This window comes from Macrotis lagotis, chromosome 8 (assembly GCF_037893015.1).
Source record: "Macrotis lagotis isolate mMagLag1 chromosome 8, bilby.v1.9.chrom.fasta, whole genome shotgun sequence".
NCBI classification, from domain to species: Eukaryota; Metazoa; Chordata; class Mammalia; order Peramelemorphia; family Peramelidae; genus Macrotis; species Macrotis lagotis.
Window position 1 is genome coordinate 181,823,523 of NC_133665.1, and position 23,599 is coordinate 181,847,121.

General features: G+C 42.1%; 1 protein-coding gene across 1 annotated transcript in view; it reads right to left on the reverse strand.

Annotated features, from left to right (window-relative positions):
• The window catches only part of ITGA9 (integrin subunit alpha 9), a 360,075-nt gene that overhangs the window by 13,633 nt on the left and 322,843 nt on the right, over nt 1-23,599 (reverse strand). Inside the window, exons 27-28 of the mRNA XM_074199051.1 lie at nt 18,078-18,179; nt 1,028-1,147 (exon numbers count right to left, since the gene is read on the reverse strand). Coding sequence (XP_074055152.1) covers nt 1,028-1,147; nt 18,078-18,179 — 222 coding nt within the window. The remainder of the gene's footprint in view (nt 1-1,027; nt 1,148-18,077; nt 18,180-23,599) is intronic.

Here is a 23,599-nt window from a genome sequence, read left to right on the forward strand (position 1 = left end):
GAGTTGAAAACACATCCCTCCCTCCCTTCATGCAGAGGTGGAGGACTATGGAATATCATAGAGATTGATAAGCAGGTGATGCATTGGTCAGTTTTCCTGAAACAATTTTTGTTCTCTTTGTTTTCATTAAGATTTGTTACAAGACATGGATCTCTGGGCAGAGAAAGGGAAAAGAATGTCTTTGGAAATGAATGAGATTTAAAACAAAAGATATAATTAAAAATATAGTACCATGTTCAAAAGGACCTTGCTATTCAATCATCTTTCTTCCCATTGCCAATGTTTGTACTCCCTGGTGACCTGCCAAGATACCATTTTGCTTCTCATCAAGTAATGCCTAATCTACCACACCCTACCACACCAGGGAATTTTCCAAATTCAAAAATGTTGCTTATGAATATGTTAATATGAATATGTCATTCTCCTTGGCAATACCAAGCTTGTTTTTTGGATCCAATTTCATTATTTTAAGCTGGGAAAATTCTGAAAGATCACTCTTTGGTCCCTTCTCCAGTAGGCTATTTCTACCATGTCATCTGATTTCAATGGTGAGAAAGCTCAAATAGTTCAGGCAAAAACTACAAAAAATCTTATGGCTGCCTGTTTTCTCCAATTCCATAAAAAATAAAATGACTTAATAACCAAATTTTCCTTCTATTTTAACATTAAATTCTAAGGAGTAGAGGCTAGATGCTGAGGAGGCCAAAGGAGGAGAGATGATTACCCTCATGCCATTTCTCTGGAAGGACCTTGCTGGGCAATCATCTATGTTCCCACTGCCAACATTGAGTGATTCCTAGTGACGTGCCAAAATGCCATTTTGCTTCTCTCTAAGCAAGATCTAATCTACCACACCCCATCACCCCAGGGAATTTCCAACAGGAAATTTCCTTAGCTGTTTTCTGTCTCTGAGCTCAGAACAGAAAGGATATGTTCTGAAAGTAGCCTGGATGGTAACCAAGGAGAGCCTCCTTCTACTCTCTGATCCCAACAGCCTGTTACTGCGATGCCTCACTGAATGTCTTACCTTCCATAAGAGCACGGCCAGTAACAAAAAGATGAGGATGCCCACCAGCAAGCTGATGGCAATGATCCAGCCCACAACATAACCACGAGGCTCCAGATTGTGCAGTGCTTCGAAGACCACCTACGAGGCAAGGACAGGGGAGAATTTCACAATCAGAAGCAGGAGTTTTCTTTTTGGCACATTATGTGCTTTAGTCTAATCATATATATTTGATATTTGGGGCCAAATGACAAGGAATGATGTAAAAGAAAGAAAATCCAAGGTTTGAAGAATATTCCAAAATCAAAAAATAATCTAGAAAAAATATAATGTGCATATATATATATATATATAAAATTACAAATATACATATAGAATTCTATGGATGTATAATTACAAGATATACAATGATAACTGAGCATAATTAAATATCAAAAACTGAACATAAGCAGCTTGGCACCATGGAAAGAGAATGCCAACATTTGAAGCAGAAAGACCTGAGTTCAAGTCCTCCCTCTAGTATACATTAACTCTGCTATGATGGGATAATTACTTAGAGTCTCACAACCTCAGTTTGTCAAACTGCACAATGGGGATAAAATGAGAAAATCTCTCAATTACTTTGCAAACCTTCTAGTTTTATATAACTGTGAGTTATTATTACTATTATCATTTCCATTCGTCTCTCAATTGCTCCCGACATTGTCGTAGAACAGGTGCGAGTCTACACTGCTAGAGGGAGTTTCCTCCTTATCCCAATAAAATCAGGAGTATAGACAAAAGCTTGTAGCCTCATCTCAAGAGATTAAAAAAAGATCTTCTCCAGCCAGACTCAACTCTACTCCACAAAGGAGTTTTGAAGCAGCTGCTATTGCTAGGCACTAGACTCAGGTCTAAGGATAATAGAACAAACAGGAGCGGGTCCCTGACCTCACCATCACGATACACTGTGTATGCTGACCAGAAAATGCAAATGAAATCCAAAGAAAGCATCAAGATTAGTGGATTATTTCACCAGGGAGAAATCAAGACCAGAGAGGGTATGTTCTTTATCTCCTCTTAAACACATTTATTTGGGGCATTTTTCTTCCTTTTTTCATTAGGTTCCTCCCACCAATATCTGGCACGGTCTTTAGAGCTTAGTAGAAGAGGGTAAGAGACTGACTCTCTTTCCATGGGTAGAGGAACTCCAAAGTGAGACATTCCCTTCATCAATGCATAGGGGCACCTTCTCAGCATCCGGTCGTCTCTAATGCCACCAGTGCAAGACCCTGACCCAATCAGTTTACCCTTCTTTGTCCTCATCTGTAAAGTCAGGATTTTAAATGGCCCTATCTCACAAGATAATTTGCAGGGATCAAATGAGATAATGCATATGTAAAATACCTTTGTAAAGCTTAAAGCATTATATAAATGTTATGCAATATATTTCTTAGATGTAAATAATTCAAATGTTTATATTTATCTGTAAATAGTTATATGATTTCTAAAGGATTATTTTATATTTTTATTTAAATAATATATTTAAATCATAAATCTTTATAACATCTAAATATAGCTGCCCTTATGTCGGCCTTGGAGTGTATTTTATTTAATATTGGGGGGCGGAGGAAATAAGTATTTATATCACCTACTCCTATGCCAGGCAGTAGGCCAGACACTTTACAAATATTACCTCATTTATTCCTCACAGCAATCTTTTGAGAAAGGTACTGTTAACATTCCCATTTTGCAGCTAAGGCAAACAAAGGTTAAGTTTCTTGCCTGGAGTCACACAGCTAGGAAGTGTCTGAGTCCGGATTTAAACTCAGGACTTCCTGACACTAGAGTCAGTGTTCTACTCATCATACCACTTATCTGCCTATACTCTCTGATGCTCAATAATATTATTCTTTAGCTTTCTTTCTCAACTTATAGTCTTCCCTGAAAAGTATAAGGAAAACAATACTGTATTTGGAATCAAAGCACTTGAGTTGAAATTCTAGGTCTAAAATCTCTTTTGAGCCTTGGTTTTCTCATCTATAAAATGGAAGGGATCATACTTCTCAGACATCCCTTCCATCTCTAAACTGGTGAATTTTTGACCCAAAGTATCTTCCATAGGTCTGACCCATAGAAGATGCTCCAGAAATATTTGTGGAATGGATAAATATAGGAAGGAATGATTCAGTGTCCTTTGCTGGCTGTCATGTGAACTGTTCAAGCTTTCATCAACTCCCCATTTATTCCCCAAGCAATGACCCCAGGATCACTGGAGGAGGCGGATTGTGTTCATAAGCTAGATCGACTCTAATACTTTGCTCTCTGGAGGACAAAAAGAATTTCAGAGTCAGAAATTTCTATTCACATGTAATCACAGAGCTTAAATGAAAGCTTGAAGGGACTTGAGAGATCATTAAATCCAACTACATTTTACAGAGAAGCAAATTCAGGCACAGAATTATTTTTTATTCTTTGTTAAAAGGAGTAGCTGTTTGGGTAGAGGATAGGGAGGGATAAGCATGATGTTAAAAAAAAAGGTATCAAAAAAAGCAAGATGCACATTTTTAAGGAGATCCTTGGAATATTTTGGCCTATGTAGGGACCTTTTTCCTACCTTTGATCTCCTTGCAATACAAGCTCCCTTTGTAAGATTCTGTTTCTCTGTTTGAAACTTCTCTTGAAAAGAGTTTCATTCAAAAACACACAACTAGGGGCGGCTAGATGGCGCAGTGGATAGAGCACTGGCCTTGGAGTCAGGAGGACCTGAGTTCAAATACGACCTCAGATACTTAATAATTACCTAGCTGTGTGGCCTTGGGCAAGCCACTTAACCCCATTGGCTTGCAAAAACTAAAAAAAAAAAAAAAAAAACCACATACAACTATACATGTGACCCATGTAACTCTTCTAGGTCTGTAGCTCAAAAGAAACAAAAGAAAGGGGAAAAAAGGAGTCATAGGTATAAAAATAATTTTGCAACTCTTTTTGTTATAAAAAAAGTTGTAATTGGACAGGGTGCCCAGCAATTGGAGCATAACTGAACAAGTGATGGTATATGAAGACAATAGAATATTATTGTTCCATTAAAAAATGATAAAAAGAATGGTTTCAGAGAAACCTAGAAAGATTTGTCTGAATTGAGGCAGAGTGAAGTGAACAGGACCAAGTGAAACTGTATTCAATAAAAATAATATAATAAAGACAAACTACTTTTATAGACTTAACACTGATTATACAACAATTGACTAAAATTCCAGAGGACCCCTGATGAAGTATGTTACCCATTTCCTGACAGAGAGCTGATGGATTCAATCTAAAGAATGAAATATACATTTTTGAACATAGGGAATGTGGCAATTTGTTTTGTTGGATTAAGAATATTTGTTAGAAACCAGAAAAACACTGTACAACCTAGCAGCAACATGAGGGTGATGGTCAACCTTGATGGACATGTTTATTCCATCAGTGCAATATTCAGGGATTATTTGGGGCTATCTGCAATAGAGAATACCATCTGTATCCAGATAAAGAACCATGGAGTTTGAACAAAGAGCAAGGACTATTCCCTTTAATTTAATTTAGTATATATATATATATATATATATATATATATATATATATATATATATATAGTATATTTTTTTCCAGGCAATGGGGTTAAGTGGCTTGCCCAAGGCCACACAGCTAGGTAATTATTAAGTTACTGAGGCCAGATTTGAACTCAGGTACTCCTAACTCCAAGGCCAGCGCTCCATCCACTGTGCCACCTAGCCTCCCCTATTCCCTTTAATTTAGAAAAAAACAGATATCTTATTGTCTGATCTTGTTATCTCATACTTTTTGTCTCTTCCTTAAGGATAGGATTTCTCTCTCTTCACACTCAATTTGGATCAATGTACAACAAAGAAACAATGTAAAGACTGACAAATTGCCTTCTGTATGGGGGTGGGGGAGGGAAGTAAGATTTGGGGGGGGGGAATGTAAAACTCAAAATAAATAAAATATTTAATTAAAAAAAGAATATTTTTTAGAGGCAGCTAGGGTGGCACAGCAGATAGAGCACAGACCCTGGAGTCAGGAGGACCTGAGTTGAAATCCAACCTCAGACACTTAATAATTGCCTGTGTGACCTTGGGCAAGTCACTTAACCCTTAAATAAAATAAAATTTAAAAAAGAATATTTGCTAGAAAGGTTTTTTTCTCATTGAAAGGAGGGAGATGAAAGAAATGGAAGACGGGGAATGGGAAGGGGACAGAAAGGGGAAGGAAAAGAGAAAGAGAGGGGGGGAAAAGGAGGTTCATTTAAAATTAAACCTTTCTAGGATCCTGAGACAATTGTTATTTGAAATCAAACACTCATTTATTCAATGTCTGCACTGTGCCAAACATTGGTGATACAAAGACAAGAATTCCTTTTGAAATATTTTAGTAAAAAAAAGCAAAATCTGGACTAATTCAATAGCAGCCACATACATATGCTACAAAAATATATACATGCAAAAATACAAAAAAGAATTGCTTTCCTTATTTCTGCTTGCTGGAACATGATGAATCAGGTAAGGTTATTTTTATTGTTGCTGCAAAAGTCAGACTAATCTCTAAAGAACCACAAGATTTCTCTTTAGTCACGAGATGATGTTAGAAAAAACAAGAGGACCATCCCTTTGGAATCGGCCGAGACCCTTGACTCTAGGTTCCTCTTTTTATAGTTGAGGAAAAATTAGAGGCAGAGATGTCAAGAGATCTGCCCAGGGACCAAGAGGTGACTGAGGCAGAATCAGAGATTCCTTTTGGAACTTTGCCCATCATGCCCACTCTGCCTCTTTAAAAAAAAAAAACGATTCAGATATCAAAAAGGTTATTAGAAGTATCATACAGCTCTCTCATCACATTCAACTTAGATCAATGTATACCATGGAAACAATGTAAAGACTAACAGACTGCCTTCCGTGGAGGTGGGAGGGAAGCGAGATTAGGGGAAAAATTGTAAAACTCAAAATAAATAAAATCTTTCTTTTATTTAAAAAAACAAAAGAAGTGCCATACAGGATGGAAGTGGCACAGCCAGGATTTGAACTCCTGTCCTTTGACACCACACTTGTGCAGGAAACAAGTGGGACCAAATAAACTTTTCACCTCCAGAGAAAAGGCTTTGATTTCTATTCAGGTCGATGACCTCCTTCCCAGACTTTTGAAGAAGCTGGGCTGTCCCTGCCCCCCCCCCCCATGATGACAGCCAGGTGAGTCCCTTCCTCAGAGCTCAGGTGCCTCCAGAGTTGCCCAAAACATCTGTCCCATGTCCTTCTACTCCCTCTGTTATGAAGCCACTCTTCTCATGTACCTGGCTATTTGCAATAATAAACCTGGGCTGGGGTCTGCCTCACTCTAATTCTCCTCTGCATGTGGACTCCCCAGTAGCCTCTCCTCTCCGTATGGTTCCCCTTTCCACCGGCTACTCGGGGCAGCCACACCTCCAAAAGGAAGAAGGGAGGGGAGGGAAGGGAAGGGAAGGGGCAGTGGACCGGACCCACTGAATCCTGAACCCTTCTCTTCAAGGGAGCAACTTAACCAGTTCTCAGCCCACCTTCTCTCCATAAGCTTTTCATTACTCCAGCCTAGCCAGCTGTTCCGCGTCAGCCTTAGCAAGACTGACAGCCAATTATCTTGATGGGCAGACAACAGGGACTCCTGAGGAAGGCCCGTCTTGGGAGATGGGGAACAATTTCCAGAGCCTCTCACCTCAAGGCAGCTGTTTTCCATTAGGTCCAGATCACCAGCCCCAACAGAGGTTCCTGGCTTTAACGGCAGACCAGCGCCACATGGCCTAGCTCCGAGAAGACCATGGGCTCCATCTAATCCCACATTCTGAAGTATGTCTCAGGAGTATGGGATAAATTATGAGACACTAGTGAAAACCAAAACAGGTCTTGTGCTCATTGGATTTTTTAAAAACTATATATCATTGTGAAGGAAACCCATCATCCATCCGTCTGGTCTGGTTTTCCTGGTTTCTTGTCTAGGTACCCAGCAGAATAGATGACCACTGAAGCAGAGCTAGCACTTGACTCTAGACGACCTTCACATTGTTCACCCCAGCTCAAGGCACATTTCCCCTGATTTCATCGTCTAACTTTATGCCAATAGGCAGACATCACATCTCCCTCTCTGTTTACTGTAAGACCTTTGAATCAGCTGAGGCTTTTTGAAATGGGAAAGGTAATTGGAAACAGAAAGTGGGATTCTGACTTCCAAGAATCATGGGACATGAACTTGGGAGAAAGATCCACAGTCTTCAGGTAGGACTGAAGTAACTTCTCAAACCCCAGAACCTCAGAGGTGGAAGGGGCAGCTAACTCCTCTTAACTTCAGGGTCCTCCTCTGGAAAGTTAGGAAGTTGGTGTAGATGGCTTCCAAGGTCTGAATCAGTTATCTATAGGCTTAGAACTTTCTCAAGAACAGCATGACCTTGACAAGATGGCGTTGGAGAGTTGGTCCGCTAGATATGAGCCAGATGAAGTTTTCTTCTGATGTTCTTCCTCTAGAAACTTGCGTCAGAAGACACACCCATGTGTTCATTTCTCCAGAATGAATGTTTAATTTCTCTCCTCCACTTTTTTTTTGTTCAGCACTCGATGGTCCCCGCCACACCTGAAAATTCTCCCTCCCATGTGCCTAAAGGACACTTCCTCTCAAACTGCCACTGAGAATCTCTGGTTTCCTTCAAGACTCTGCCCAGTCCTACCATCGGCAGGATTCCATGCCTGGCCAAACATCCAGATTCATCTGCTGCTGGTTCCTTCCCCTCTAAGGTTACCTTTTATTTCTCTTCTATGTATCTTCTATATACTGGAATTTGTCTAGGCTGTATTGCATCTTAGAATGGAAGCTCCTTGAGGGAAACAACTTTCATTTCTTAGTATTTGCAGGGTCAAGGAGAGGGTTTTGCATCTTGTTTAATACCTGAATGATTGATTTCAGGGATAATCTCCACCCTACTAGATATGATTAGTGAGTTTGTGAGTTTGGCAAGACCCACTCTTTCATGGAGGGGACACAAACATCCCAGCAATTCTGAGAAGACTCATCTTGGAAAAACTGGGAGAATAGCAGCAAGAAACCTTCTGGGAAGAATGTAAATATGTAAATAGACAGGTACAAATGCTTACAGGTGAGAGAGGCAGTATGGGAATTTGGACAGAACCCTGGGGCATAAATTGTCAGTCATGATTGATGTGTAGGTTAATTTTACTGGGTTTCTTTCTTTCTTAAAAGGGAGGAATATCCAATAGGGTAGGGAAGGAAGGAGGGGGATATTTGGAAGTGAAGCTTAGGTAAAACCAAAAGATATCCTAAAAATATTAACAGCTCTTTTGGACAAGGAACACATAGAAGGGAGAGAAGGAGGGAGATAGAATCAGATGACCCCTAAGGTCCCTTCCAGGCTTCCAGTGTTAGGATTCTGTGGTTCTGAGCCAGTCTTTCCTGCTTCCAGTCCTGTTTCCATTGATTGATTCAGTCTGCAGCAAGAAAACCACAGGAATCAGAGGCTGGAGTCTCTTGCAATGCAGTCTTCTCCAACTTTGATTTTTTAGAAGTCAACAGTGACTCGGGTACAAATGAAGCTCCTAACCCAAAGCCCCCAGGGCCCTTACACAGCCATGACTGAGCAGAGATGAGGAATGACCCCGAGCCCACCTTCAGGTCTAGCCAACCAGGAATATTTATTCTATTTATTCTGAGGTAGTCATTGCAAAAGACCGTAACTTCACCTCTGGAAATCCCAAAAGCTCCTTCAGTATCCTATACAGTGACCTTGACACTAAGTGGACAAAAGTCGTTAATCACAAACACAGTCTCTGATAAAATGTGCTTTCCCGATGGACTAAAAAACTCAATGCAACCTTTAAATGAAACAGATGACCACTGGCAAAGCACAAGCTAGATCACAATGGTCTGACCCTCAGCAGTGAGCATCATCATCAGAGCTCCCAGGGAGAGAGGTAGTAGACTTTATAGGAAACAAATGAAAGACCACAAAGGACAATGAAATGATTTTTTCCCTACCAGGTTCTGATTACATCAGAATATCTGAGGTTTGTGATGAGCTGTATTTCTAGCTGTATCCTGTCTAAAGGAAGGTGGCCATGTGTAAAGGGGGAGGCAGAGAGAATAGAGAGGAGCAGATGGGTAGAAAGGGAGGGCAGTGGATGTAAAAGACAAGAAAGACTCAGAGCCAAACCACATTTTACGCTGTTCTTTGAATATGACTCTCCAAAAAACATAACAGGCGGGTGAAAAAAACAGACATATGGAAACAGAAGAGAGGAGAAAAAAAACCAAATCAAGTCCACATTCCAGAAGACTAGAGTTACAAGTCTATTTTATAATGTAATGGTAGTTCAAACAGTCCCCTTCCTTTATAACTGATTATGTCCTAGAAACTCAGGAGATTTTGTTCCATTTTCTTTTTGTAAAGGTAACTAGTAGTTAATATAGTTTTCCTTATCTGGGTAATAAATTCATTTCATCTTGGTTGTAGCATCTGTGCTGGGTATAAAACTCAACCAGACGCCCCAGATTTGCTCCTTTGTTAAGTCTACAACCATCACTTTTACCTGGAATGAGGGGTCACATTCCTCTCTCAGGAGGCTATCTTTTTGTTTCTTTCTGGGTTCAGATATGTCTTTCTACTACTACCTAGAAGCAAATAATGGGAATGTCTAGACCATTGTTTTATGGATGAGGAAACTGAGGTGGCTACGACTATCTAAGGTCACACACATAGCATAAGCACCTTAGAGAGCTCCAACTCTTAGGAAGCATTTCCGGATATCAAATCAAAATATTCTGCTGAAACTTCTACTCATTCCTCCTTGATCTGCCCCCTGGGACCAAGTAGTTAGGTAAGGGCTGGGTCTAGGAGTTCATGGGTTTGGAGAACTCTCATATAAAATGTCCTCTATCAAATTCCAACAGGCACCTTCTCTTCATCCTACAGTCTTAGAGTTACCTAGAGCATAGAGAGGCCATGTGATCAGTGTTACAAAGCCAATAAGGGTTGGAGGTGGGTCTGGAATTCAGATCCTAGACAGAGGCTGGCTCTTTATCTACTGCTCTGTGTTGTCCTTTAGAGACAAGCAACATAAGCCTAATTTATCTGTCATATGACAGTACTGCCACTGAACTGGGGGCTCATACCTTCCAGCCTACCCTATATCTCTGTGCAATGGAAGCCTTCCAGTAGAGCCTCAACTCTAATTTTTGATTGTGTGTTTGTTTGTGTGTGTGTGTGTGTGTGTGTGTGTGTGTGTGTGTGTGTGTATTTAAAGGGAGACTGAAATGAAGCACAGCCCAAGGATTTGGGTTTGCACAGAAGGCTCTTCCATGGATATATGGGCTCTGGTCTCTTGCCAGTGAACATGTGTGACTATGATCTGGTTGGTCCTTTGCTCCTTTTAACAGAGAAGATAGGAACCAACCAAAAGCATCTGTGGTAGCAGAGTAAGGGCATTGGGAGGGACCTGGAGTTGGAGAGAAAGTAGTGGAAGAAAGAGAAGACTGCATAAACCAGGGTTCTTCTCCACCCTCACCACTTTAACACAAACCAAGGCAAATACCCAGCTTGGCCTTAGCCACTTCCTTCCATAAAGGGGAGTTGACCTGGAATGTTTCCTATGAAGCTGTGCAGGCACCTGGTCCCCTGCCAGTGAGCACATATTCTAGCCCCTCCCCAAGAGATTTATACTGCCAGATGCTGCCTACTGGTCCCCATTTTGCTTGTCTCTTTCCCAAGGAACTAAAGGATCAATTGAGTTCTAATCATATAGACTCTGCCGCCAATTTAGAATTGGTCTCTCATTTAGCCTTCAGGAAATGTGCAAACATTTGTCTGAGGACCCTCATTTCGCTGAGACATCCTAGGCTCTGGTTTCAGGAGGAGGCAAGGTGAGGCAGGAATTTAGACCCTTGTCTGAATCCTGATTCTGCCTCATCTGATGATCTCAGGTATATCTAAGGTGTATCATCTATCCCACCCTGGACTTCAGTTTCTTCCTCTCTCAAATGACAGTCTAGTTATGAATTTAAACCCTAAGATTACAACACTCACCAGAGATTGGCATCCCGAGTCTCTCACTATCTTTGGGCCACTCACTCACCAGATGTCAGGACTTGGACTCGTGGCAGACACATAATTTCTGAACATCAAGTCCAGGCTTCTGTTCATTTTTTGCCAAGAATCGCCCCCCCCCCCATTCCCAGCCATCAGGCAAATAAATGTCTTGCTGAGCAGATGGGCCCTATGCTTTGTCCTGAAGGATGACAGCTTTTTTGCCAAATGATGAATGGTCTACAAGTCTTCTACTTCACCTGTTTGGTTTGAATTTCAAATACAGGGACCCCCTGAGCAAAGGCACAAGAGATAGAAGGTGGAACAAGGTGTAGGGGGAACTTTTAGTCTCTGGTCTCAAGGAGTTCATCTTCAGCTGGACAGCACTCCTGCTGGACAGCTCCAAGAGGTAGCATCTTGGCCACTTGCATCCTCTCTTCTTAGCTCTGCCTTCTGGGCTCCAATAGAACAATGGGAATCTCTCTTTCACCCTGGAAGACAGCTACCCTGCCCTTCCCTCTCCTTCCCTCTGCATCTTCTCTTCTCCGGGCTAAACTTGCCCATGCCAGGGGGTCTTTGTATGGTCTTTTCTTGAAAGCCCTTACTGGACTGGACATCTTCCTCTGCCTCCACTCCAGGCTGTCAATAACTTTCCCAAAAGGCACACCAAGAAAAGGGCATAAATAGACTGATACTGCTTCCTCCCCACAATAAACATGTTTTTATAGAGTGCACATGCATTATGAGCCTGGTACTGTCCAGGTAAGTGCCTGTGCATAGAGAGTGAGGACTGGATCTATGATATAATTGGCCATGCATCAAGAAACACCATCTCCTAAGAGTGGTCAGCATTTTTTAAGAACTCACCATGTTGGAGTCACCAGAGCTCTGAGAGGTTGGGACTTTATCCAAGGTCACCCAATCCACAGGACTTAAGCCCCCTCAGAAACCACTTCTCATTCCATTACTGCATGGTGGCCAAATGTTAGGTAGAGACTCAAAACAAGACAGTGCCTACCCTCAAGGAGCTTATAGGGCTGCCAAATGCTGGGGGTGTAGACGCAAAGGAAATAGTGCCTGCCTTCTGGAAGTTTTTCTTTTTCTATGATCTTGAACTAATGTCTCTCTTCACAGTTTCTTAGCTTACCTAGTCTTGTTGGCTCCCATTAAGCATGCAATCCACTGAAATACCTTGGATGTTTTGGGTGGTGGTGTTTGTTTGGATTTTTGCAAGAATTCAAAGAACCTTATCCAAAATTTATAGGAAATGATTGTCATAGAGCAAAGAATGTCAAACCCAGAAAACAATGTATATCATCATTACAACAATATAAAGTGACCAGACTCTAATTCAATGGAGTGATCATTCATAGTGCCACAGAACACATAAGGAAATAGACCTTCCCCCTCTCATTTTTAGAGAAGTTGGGTGGTTGGGATATGGAAAGTTGCATACATTATCAGATAAGATTACAACCTTAATGGGTTTTTGCTTAACTTTCTTTTGTTAAGGGAAGGTTCAATAGCGTGGGAAGGCTGGGAAATGTCTGTGATAGGTATCCATACATCTTTTTAAATTCCATAAAACACCATCAGGAATTAAAATACAAAACAAGCCCTGACTGATCTGATGGCAGCTACCTATGTTCATCTGTCAAAAGAAGCTGGACAGCTTGGTCCCGCAAGGTCCTGACTAGCTCTCCCATTCCAGGGTGCCAGCTGGGTTGGGGTTCATCCACTAGCCACAGCAAACTCACTCATCTGAACTCATCAGTTCAGATTTCATACTGCAAATGCAGAGTTCCAAGGGGCAAGAATTAGGAAAGAAAAATTTTAAAAAAAAATCAAGGGGTGCCCTGGGACTCTGAATGTAGCCAGAGCACTTGGGTCTGAATCCTGGCTTTGTAATGTCCTGCCTTGACGACCTTGGGTAAATCACTCTCCCCCCACCCGGTCCTCAATTTTCTCATCTGTAAATAGACTGGATGATTTCAAAGGACCCTCCCAGATGTGGATCCATGATCTTAAGAGATTCTATTTTCTGAGCAGGCTGGCATGGCTTCACGAGATGGACTGGGATGCTAATGTACCCCCTCTTTACCACCCCCCCCCAAGGAAATCTCCCCAAATCCCCATGACAGCAGGACAGATCTAATCTAACTCGAATGTGCTGACCCTCAGCGAGACCCAAAGTCTTGGTGAGACGTTGGGGAACTGGGAAGGGGGCCCTTGTCCTCTGAATTAAGTAGAAGGGTTCGATGGACTCAGCAGGGTGCCTGGGGTCAAATCTCAGCCTTTTTACTTACTAGCTATATGACCTTGGGCAAATCACTGGACCTCTGCTGGCCCCTATATGATGGGGGGGGGGGCAATAAGGATCCCTAAAAACCATTCCAGCTCTAAATGGGGGGAGGGCAGCAGGGCGATGACAATCTGCTCTGGATGGATCTTGTAGGAGCTTGGCTATTGATTCTCATTCCATGAGAGCTCCCTCAGGGCTGAGACTTCCTATTTTGTTCTCCAGCCCTTATAAAGTGCCCAGGCACATGGTGGAGGGGAGATTAAGGAGGGGATAGAACTAAGGAGGGGTCTTGGGATTTCATTTGTATAAGAAACTTGCAGGAGAGGAAATTCCCTCTCCCAGTACAGACTGACACCTTCTCTGCCACTTCCATTCTTAGACACCTGGGCAACAATTCCTCTCCTTGGGGCGGGGGGGGGGGGGGGGGACAGGGTGGTCCTAGATCTCTTTGACACTGGGGAAATCTATAGATTTCTCCTTAGAATACTATTTTTAAATGTAGAAACACAATGCACAGAATTACAAAGGAAAGCTTGTATAATGAAATAGAGAGTTATTAGTTGTCTTTTTATTTTAATTTTATAAGATCCTAGGTAATAGAGCAATGAGAGGTGAAGTGACTCCTCCAGAGTCATAGAGATAGCATGTGGCCTAGCAAGGACCTGAATCAGGGTTCTTCTGGTTCTGACGATGCCTCCTCTGTCCATTCTGCCAAACTGCCCTTTGTCTGACACATGGCAAGCACGAAAGGAGGATTTGTTGAGTTACTGCCCAAACCTTCAAGAGGAAGCTTTTAAAGAGTTTACCCAAAAATGCTATCCATGAAAAATTATACACAATTATCTCTGGTGGTTGTTTTCCATCTCAAAAGTGGCCACCAACTTGAACGTTTATGAATTTTTTTGAATTGTTCATTTGTAACTCTTGCCCTTTCCTTCCCACACAGACTTCCCTACTAGCTAAAAGTGCATCCTGCCAAGGACCATCCCAAATAAAGCCCTGTTCTGACATCTTGAGAAACTGAACCTAATTTAAACACTGTGGCAGCAGTCTTCTGGATGAAATCTCCCCCACGATTTATGTTTCTCTGGAAATCCAGCCTTCATGGTAATCAGACAGAGCTTGTTTGTGGCAGAAGAGCATGTCTTCCCCCCTCCCTACCTTCCACCCCCACTCAGGGACCATATTTCTTCTCTCAGCCAGGAAATCAGATTCAGGATCCTTGGCTTGGCCTCCAGATACAAATGGCAGATGGATGAAGGGGGTGAAGGGAAATGCTTAAGCCTCCTCTGACATCTCAGAAGGTTCAGACTTCTGAATCATTCATTCTTGGAGGCAAAGATCGGCCACAAGGAGTTAGGAAAGCAAGAAGGGGAATGAAAACATGAACCCAACCTCCCACAGGGACAAAAAATTAAACTAATTTGGGGCACTTGGAGAGGAGGAAAAGGAAGAAAGGGGAAGAGGACTGAGAAGATGAAGAAGATGTAGATTTAAAAAGGAGAACGAAGAGAAAGAGCATGGAAAAGGAAGGAGGAAAAGGACAATGATTAAGATGAAGAAGAGGGAGGGGAAGAAAGAAGAGGAAGAAGGAGAGAGAGAGAGAGAGAGAATGATGACAAAAAAGGTCCCTCCCCAAAGAATCAAGTCATAAGAGTTCTCCAAGTCCTGGGGTCCTGAGATTCAGTGACTTGGCTTGATTTGACCAAAGTCACAATGCAAGTGTGTGTGTGTGTGTGTGTGTGTGTGTGTGTGTGAGAGAGAGAGAGAGAGAGAGAGAGAGAGAGAGAGAGAGAGAGAGAGAGACTGTGGGTGGGTGTCAATCTTAGTCTTCTTGATGTCATGGCCAGCATTTTCTCCTTCCTCAATACACTCCTCTCTCCTTCTCTCTCTCTCTCTCTGAGTCTTCTGTCTCTCTGTTTCTGTCTCTGTCTGTCTCTGTCTCTTTCAGTTTCTCTCTCTCTCTCTGTCCCTCTCTCTGTCTCTCTCTCTTCCCCCCACCGCACTCTTACTCAATAATAACAGTAAAAACAACAATGGTTGACACATAGGTCAAATTTCAGGTAAAAAAAAGTAAAATAGAAATGTTGCTTTGCCTTTGGCAGATGGTGAGAAGTAAGAGTGGCAAAGCAACCATTTGGCCAGGTTAGGGCTCCACAGTTAGTAAGGAAGCACCTGCAGTAGGATTCAAATTCAGATCCTTCCTGACTCCCAGCTTGCTTCCCATCCCACTGCACCACACATTCTCTCATGAGCAGGCAGCTCCAAAATCAATGCTGCTAAATTGAAACCAGTCATTTATATTTCTAATGAAGGAAAGATCTGACAAATGCTATTTCCATCTATAGAAATTATCTTAAATTGCAGGAACTTCTCATTAATCAGCAAGTATCTCTAAACCACCTGCTAGGTCCCAGGCACAGGTTACAGGAAATGTTTAAATCCCTCAACTTATATCAGAAATGGGACTTGAACTCAAGCATTCCCCAGTGGACCAGGAGCAGATTAAAATGTAATTGATAAATACTTAACAAATTAAATAAAAGTACAATACAACATAGATATTGTCAGTTTGGGGTTTTCTAAGTCAATCTGCTGTATCCTGCAGCAGAGAGCTGTTTCTATTTGATATTACTGGTCTACAAGACCCTGCTCCCCAAGCAATTCCTCCATGACACTAAGGCCTCAATAGCATTCTTTTGAGTTTGAAGAAGACCATGCCAATGAAATTAATGGTGGCATGACTTGCACAATTATTTCTGTTCTAATGAGGGGTATGCTGGGCAAGGCATCTTTCTCACTTTACTTTTTCAGAACCACTCATGGTTTGATTTGATAGGAAACAGAACTGTTGGTAATGGTTTGGATGCCACAAGAGTCTCTTGGCCTTTGAATTGGTTTCTCTTACTCCTGTATCAATGAGTCACCTCAGTAGTTATTGTGTCGCTAGAGGTGAAATTCTTGGAATGGCACAAGACAGAGCATAGTGAAAGCATTTGCCAAGTTTATTTTCATTAATCAAGAATGAAATTTTGAAGACAGTCAGATACCATCATAGTTCCGACTATAAATGATGCCGACTAGTGATCCAACCAGCACCATTCTACCATGACCCGCTGGGTGCCTTCCAGGAAACCAAAGTCTTTGGGTTCTGGGGTCAGCATGATTGAAGGTGGAAGGTTTGAGAGAAAAGGCCATACTGATAATTGGCCCATCCTGGGTTATCTCACTCTATCAGCAGAAATCAGAAGACCTATTTCTTCCACTATGAAATGCCACTCATAGGTAGCAGATTTCTTTGGATTGTAAACTATCCTATAGCTAGTCCTAATCACCAAAGGAAGGTCCATTCCCATAGATTCTCTGAAATCTTTTCATTACTTGGCATCACAGTATGTTAGAGCTAAAACTGGAAGGAACTCTAGTCCACCAAGTCCAAGATCCTCATTTTACAGATGGGAAAACTAAGAACTACAGAGATGAATTATCTTGCCCAAGAGCACCCCAAAGAGCACAAATTGAGGGCTGGAAGAGACCTCAGAGGCCAATGAGTTCAGTCCTTCATTTAATTGATGAAGAACTGAGGCTGAGGGAGGGCAGATAATCTGTACAAGGTCATACAAGTAGAAAGTTGCATAAATAGGATTCTATTTAAGATCTAAGGATTCTAAGTTCAGCATTTTTCCAACCATACCATTCAATTAACATTCAAGAAAATTGATCCTTGGTCCATTCATTTAAATTGTTTGAAATACAATAATAATAGCCACAATGATAACTTCCATCTATGCACTGCTTTCAGTTTTAGAGGATTTTTCTTGCAGCCATGTGAGGGGGAAGTCAAGCTTATAGGATTTCCATTTGTATAAGCTTGAAAACCCTTGCTATAGAAGGGATAGTTTGACCTTGGGTTTAGTGGATCCAAAGAGATTACCATCAGGGAGTAGCTTTGTCTTCTACATCCTGCAATCCAGTCTGACCCTATGGAAGTAACTTATTCTTCCTGAGACACAAGTTTCCTCATTTGTAAGATGAAAGAATTGCTTCCACTGTTTCTTCCAGCCAGTGTCTATGATTCCATGATCTATTTAAGGGATTTCTAATTTTGCCAAGGTTCTTAGTCTGTGGATACCAAACAAAGGCTGACCTTGACCTTCCCTGAGAACTAATCATCATTGAGACCCCCCAGACCAGACTTCCCTCTCAAACTCTCTCACACCCACACACCATCACAGTCATCTTTTAGTCCCGAAACCTGAACAGTAAAGAACAGGGGGGAGGGCCCCTCAGAGAAACATCCAGTGCTTGGCTACCCGGATGTGACCTCCTCAAGTTATTAAAACAATGAGTTCTAATCCATGAGCAATGTGGTTTGGGAGCAGGGCCCTGGTTTCAGAGAACAGACTAAGTTGGATAAACATATTTCTGAGCATTGCAGTGGAAATCTAAACCCTGGCAAGGGCAGTTGGCTCCCTCCACTGTGTGTACAGCTTTGAGATGTCCTTGAGAACAGAGGTGACCACAGAGTGACGTCAAGATGGCCCCAGGCTGGAGATCAATGGTAACCAGACATTTCTTGAATAAGTTATATCCTGACTTAGCTGTTCATCAGAACTACTACCCACTCCTGATACAACTATTTGAGCAAGTGATAGAAAGGAAGAGATTGATTGGCTCACCATGATCTCTTCTGGATTCCCATTAGGTATTTCCACCACCCTGAGAGTATCATCCACTTTCACTTTGACTCGGGTCACAAATTGGATGACTGATGAGCTGTCCTATAAGGGAAAAAAAACCACAACAGAGAAAGTTAAGATATCTTTTCCCTCCAATAATAGCTATACATATCATGGCAGAGTAGACAGAGCCTCCAGGGATCATCTAGCTCACAGTCTAATGACTTATAGGGGAGGTCCCATGCAAAGAACTCTGTACAAACTAAATCTAGAAAGGATACAGTAGGCAAGAAGGGAAACATCAAGGGGACATGGGGAAAAGCTTCTTATCAAAGTATGATTTTTAGCTGAGAGTTGGAAAAAGGCAAGCAGTGGAGATAAGGTGGAGGGGACTCCAAGCATGAGGGACAACCAGTAGAAATGCTTGGAACTGGGAAATGGAAACAGCAAGGACAATGGAATTTCAGGATCATAAAATGTATGGAGGGAATAATATATAAGAAGACTGGAAAGGTAGGAAAGGGCCAGGTAAGGAAGGGCTTTGAATGACAAAGAAACTTTATATTTGCTACTGGAGGTGATAGAGAACTATTAAGAGTTTACTGATTGGGGGGCAGCTAGGTGGCACAGTGGATAGAGCTCTGGTCCCGGAGTCAGGAGTACTTGAGTTCAAACCCAGCCTCAGACACTTAATAATTCCCTAGCAGTGTGGCCTTGGGCAAGCCACTTAACCCCATTGCCTTGCAAAAAAAAAAAAGAGTTTACTGATTGGCAGAGTCACAATGTAAGACCTGAACTTCAGAAAGATCAATTTAAAACTTGAGCTGAGAATGGACTGGAGTGTGGGCAAATCCATCAACGGGGACTGCAATAGCCTAGGCATGAGGTAATGAGGGCCTGTACCAGGGTGGGGACAGAAGGAGGACATATACCAGAGATGCTGCAAATGGAAAGAACAATGAGCACAAGAATTTTAATATCCAAATTTAGACATGGAGAAGAGATAAGTAAATGAACTTCCATGCCTTCTTTGTGGACTATGGTATGGGACTACAGATGAGGAATACTGTATACACTGTCTTATCAACAATTGATGTGCTCTTTGGTTTTCCTAAATTAATTGTCTTTCTTTTTGTAGCCTTGGTAACAAGAGAATCACTCCATAGAAGGCAACTTCAGGAATGGTTCTTCTAGCACTCCCCACCCCTATCCCAGGCTGATCTACTATCTCCTCTTGCCTTGAAGACACCAGGAACAGACCAGTTCTAGAGGCGGCCTCACAGAATTGGGGGAAAGTTCTAATGGCTAGGACCTGTGTGGGAGCATATCCTAGAACATAGGGCAAGGTTCCTTTCTCCTTTTTGGGGCCTAGAGGAGCATAGTTCATCTATCAAATGACAGTTCTTCAAATATCGGAAGATGGATCTTCTTGTCCCTCCTGAGCTTTTCTCCGCACCACCCTCTTCCTTTTGAGGAATGGTTCTTGGCATACCTACCACTGCAGTCATTCTCTTCTAGACATCTTTGAGCTTGTTAAAACGCTCCTTAAGATGTGATCCCCAGAAGACGGGACCTCACCACGCCAGAGTTCACTAGACTGTAACTTTCCCCCCTTCTCCCTGTTCTGAATATAGTGTTTCTATTAATGAAGAATCAGACTAGATGAGCTCTTGGCTGACTCATATTAAATATACAGACCACTAAATTAACATCAAAAACCAAACAAAACTAAGAGCTTGGCAACTGGTCCCATCGTTTCCTGGCAGACAAAGGGAGAAGAAGTAGAAGCAGTGTCAGATTTTATATTCTTGGGCTCAAAGATCATTGTAGATAGCGATTGTAGCTGTGGAATAAAAAGATACTTGCTCCTTAGAAGGAACGCTATGCAAATCTGGACAGCAGACTTAAAAAAAAAAAGAGCTCACCTTGCCAACAAAGAACTTTTATAGCAAAAGCTGTGGTTTTTCTAGTAGCGATGTATGGCTGTGAGAGTTGGAAAGTTAAGATCCATAGAATGGACACTTGAATTCTGGCTAGAGAAGGGTTTTTTTGGTTTTTGCAAGGCAATGGGGTTAAGCGACTTGCCCAAGGCCACACAGCTAGATAATTACTAAATGTCTGAGGCCAGATTTGAACTCAGGTACTTCCTGATTCCAAGGCCAGTGCTCTATCCACTGCACCACCTAGCTGCCCCTAGAGAAGACTTTGAACTTAAGGAAGAAAATCAAATCAATTGATACTTTTAAGAAATTAATTCAGACTATTCACTGGAAACTCAAATGCTGCAGCTGAAGCTAAAATACTTTGGTTGCATTATAAGAAGATGGAATTTTTTGGAAAAGACCCCTTTGTTGGGAAAGATTGAAAGCAAAAGGAGAAAGGCATGGCAGAGGATGAAAGAGATAGTGTCATGGAAACGAGGAACATGGACTATGACAGACTTTGAGAGAGGGAGAATCAAAGGGTCTAGAATGTTGCAGTCCATGAGAGTGTGAAGCATCAAACATAACTGAACAATAACAGAAAGGCCATGTGATAAGGAAAGGCCACATAGAAGATGATGGGTCAACAATGAACATAAATTATTGAAAGAAATAAAATATCAGATTGTTGGTCCAAGGACTAGGTAAGGTTCTGACCAGTAATGCTCCTTCTTGGTTTCTCCACCTAAGACATACCCTAACCATTCCTTCTCCTCAAGCTAAAGTTTTAAAACTTCCAAAAAAACCCTCTTCCAGCTAATAGTAGATGCTGAGCAAATGGAATTTCATCCATCAAAGCCCCAAATCACCTTATGTCCTGATTCACCAGATATCTGGATCCCGCTAGGTACACAATGAAAAGGTTGAGAATCCTGGGTTGGGGGAGGGGAGGCAGACAGCTGCACAGGGAAGATGGTGTATTGGCACAGCTGCCTGAAATTGCTAATTATTCCCTTGAGCAATCATTCCTTTGATGCCTGGGATGGAGATGGTTTGTGACAATGTGCAGAATGGAATTGGAGCAATGAAGGGGCCTGATTTTATGTAAGACAATAGAGTGTGTGCGTTAATGTGTGGAAGAAGAGTAAGGGTATAGTTGACATGGAACCCAGAAATTTGGAAGTCCCCAAAGCAAGGGTCTCGGCACCTGTATTTATAAGAAGGCTCAGAAAGGGAGAGAGAGGACCTTGTTTGGGGCACTTAAGTGGACCATCTTGGTCCACTTGGTACTCCAAAAGGAGTAATGTGAAATTAGTAGAATCAGAAAGTGACTTTGTACATTATCCTAGAAGAAATAGGGAGCCATTGAAGTTTCCTGAGTGGGAGAATATATCAATTGATGAAGAAATGCTTGTTAAGTATCTACTGTCATAGTATTGGGCCCTAGAAATACAAATACAGAAGAGAGAGACAGTCCCTCCCCAAATGGAGCTCAAATTCTACATGCCAGACCAGTGCCTTAGCAGGGCAATTTTGGTAGTTGTGAGGAGAATGTATTGGAGAAGGGAAAGGCTGAAGTTGGGATCCAATCAGGAATAATCCAGGTGAAAAATGATAAGGGTCTAGGGCTATGGCCTTATGAGTAGAGAGAAGGAGATGAGTGGGAAAGACGGAGAATTCACAAGAGTTACACACACACACACACACATACACACACACCACTTATTCCCCAAAAGACCTAGAAGTTTCTCAGAAATACATGACTGAAATCTTCCCTTAGGATCCTAGGCTTAGAGCTGAAAGGTGCCTACCCATTGGCCAGATGACAATATGGAGAAGTTAAGTTACTTGTCCTGCGTCACACAGGTAGCAGATTAACCCAATGGGAAGTCAAACCAAAATCCTTCTTTCAACCCTTTGTAGGATCCTGGATCTGATATGTAGGAGACTCAATCTCACTTGGAAAGGCTTCTCTTTTCTGTGACCCTTGGGTGTCTTGCCTGAAGCCTGGCAAAGATCTGATGGCTCCAGAGGCCCAGGGCCACACTTGCCCTGGCACCTGCTGGACATCCAATTCAGACATTCTCTCCCATTCGACCCCTTTGAGACTTCATCAGTCATTACAGGATCATTGAGCCAGAACTGGAAGGGACCACATTTATTAAATACCAACCTCTGGCTAAAGGACTTGGGGTAAACAGAAGCAGAACAGTGCAAAACCCCCTCGAGATGACTGCGTGCACCTCACCGAAATGTCCACACGTTTGGTTATTATACTAAAGAAATGCTCATCTCTATTTGAATATAATGGTCAGCACACATATCTCTGTAATATGCACATATATGTATCCCCACACATATGTAAACATACTACACAAGACCTAGCTGTGTCTGGATGGACAGACAAGATGACAAAATTAATTGGAAGCTGCCCTCAGAGTTTGGAAGTCCCAACTTCTCTTTTTCTTTTTTTCCTTTTTCCATTTGAGGAGAGGTTATGGGGGGGGAACAAATGTTTCTTAATTGAAAAAAATGTTAAAAACGAAAAATTGATCTGTATTCAAGGCCTACCTCAGACAAACTTGCTAGGTAAGTCACTTAACATCAAAGGGCTCTCTGGCTAGAAGATATAGATAAGATTCTAACTTACCTTGGTAGAAGGAGTGGCCTCCTATCTCAGTGAAATGACCTAGATCCAAGCTCTCTCTCCATGTGTATAGAAGGACATACAAAGCACAGGCTTACTAGTTGGGTGATTAGAGCACTGGACTTGGAAGCAGGAAGACTGGTTCAAATCCTGTCTCAGACACTTACTAGCTGTGTGTTCCTAGACAAGTTTCTTAGCTGCTCTGTGCCTTGTTTTCTTCATCTGTAAAATAATGGCTTCAGACTTTCATTTCTAAATCTATGAAAACAAATGTGAGGTAACAAGAGGAGGGCAGGGTCACTAGTAGCTTGAGGGGGAGGGTGGATAGGCTAAGACAGATCTCCTACTGGAATTTCCTCTGAGAAGCTCAGTCCAAGGCAAGTCTGATAGACAATATGGCCACCACTCTCTGCCTGCCTCCTCATTCACCAGCTCCAGGCTTAATCTTTATTTTATATGTAGCCCCTTAGGCCTCCACAGGGTCCCCCACATCTCACCTGTAAAACAGGGAACACCTGAAAATACAATCTGGACTCTTACTATTTTACTGTTAACTATAGCAAGAGAAAACCCAGAAAAATCAGAGCCCCCCAGGACAATTCCAAGGCACATCCTGGTCCTGGGGACAGCTGCAGTTCCCCATGTGGAACTCTCCTTCACTAAGTTTGAAGCACATGGTCCAACTGCTTATCTCAACCACAAAAGGAAACAAAAATGAACCCATCTTCCAACTCAAGTCAAAACAACTGCAAAAGTGGATTCAAAGAGAACCTGGCTGGTAGAAGGAAGAGTGACCTGAGGGTGTTTGCGTGTTTGTGTGTGTGTGTGTGTGTGTGTGTGTGTGTGTGTGTGTGTGTGACAGACAGACAGGAAAAAGAGAGAGGAGAGAAGGAGGGGAAAAGAAGAAGGAGAAAGAGAAGAAGGAGGAGGAGGAAAAAAGGAGGAGGAGGAGG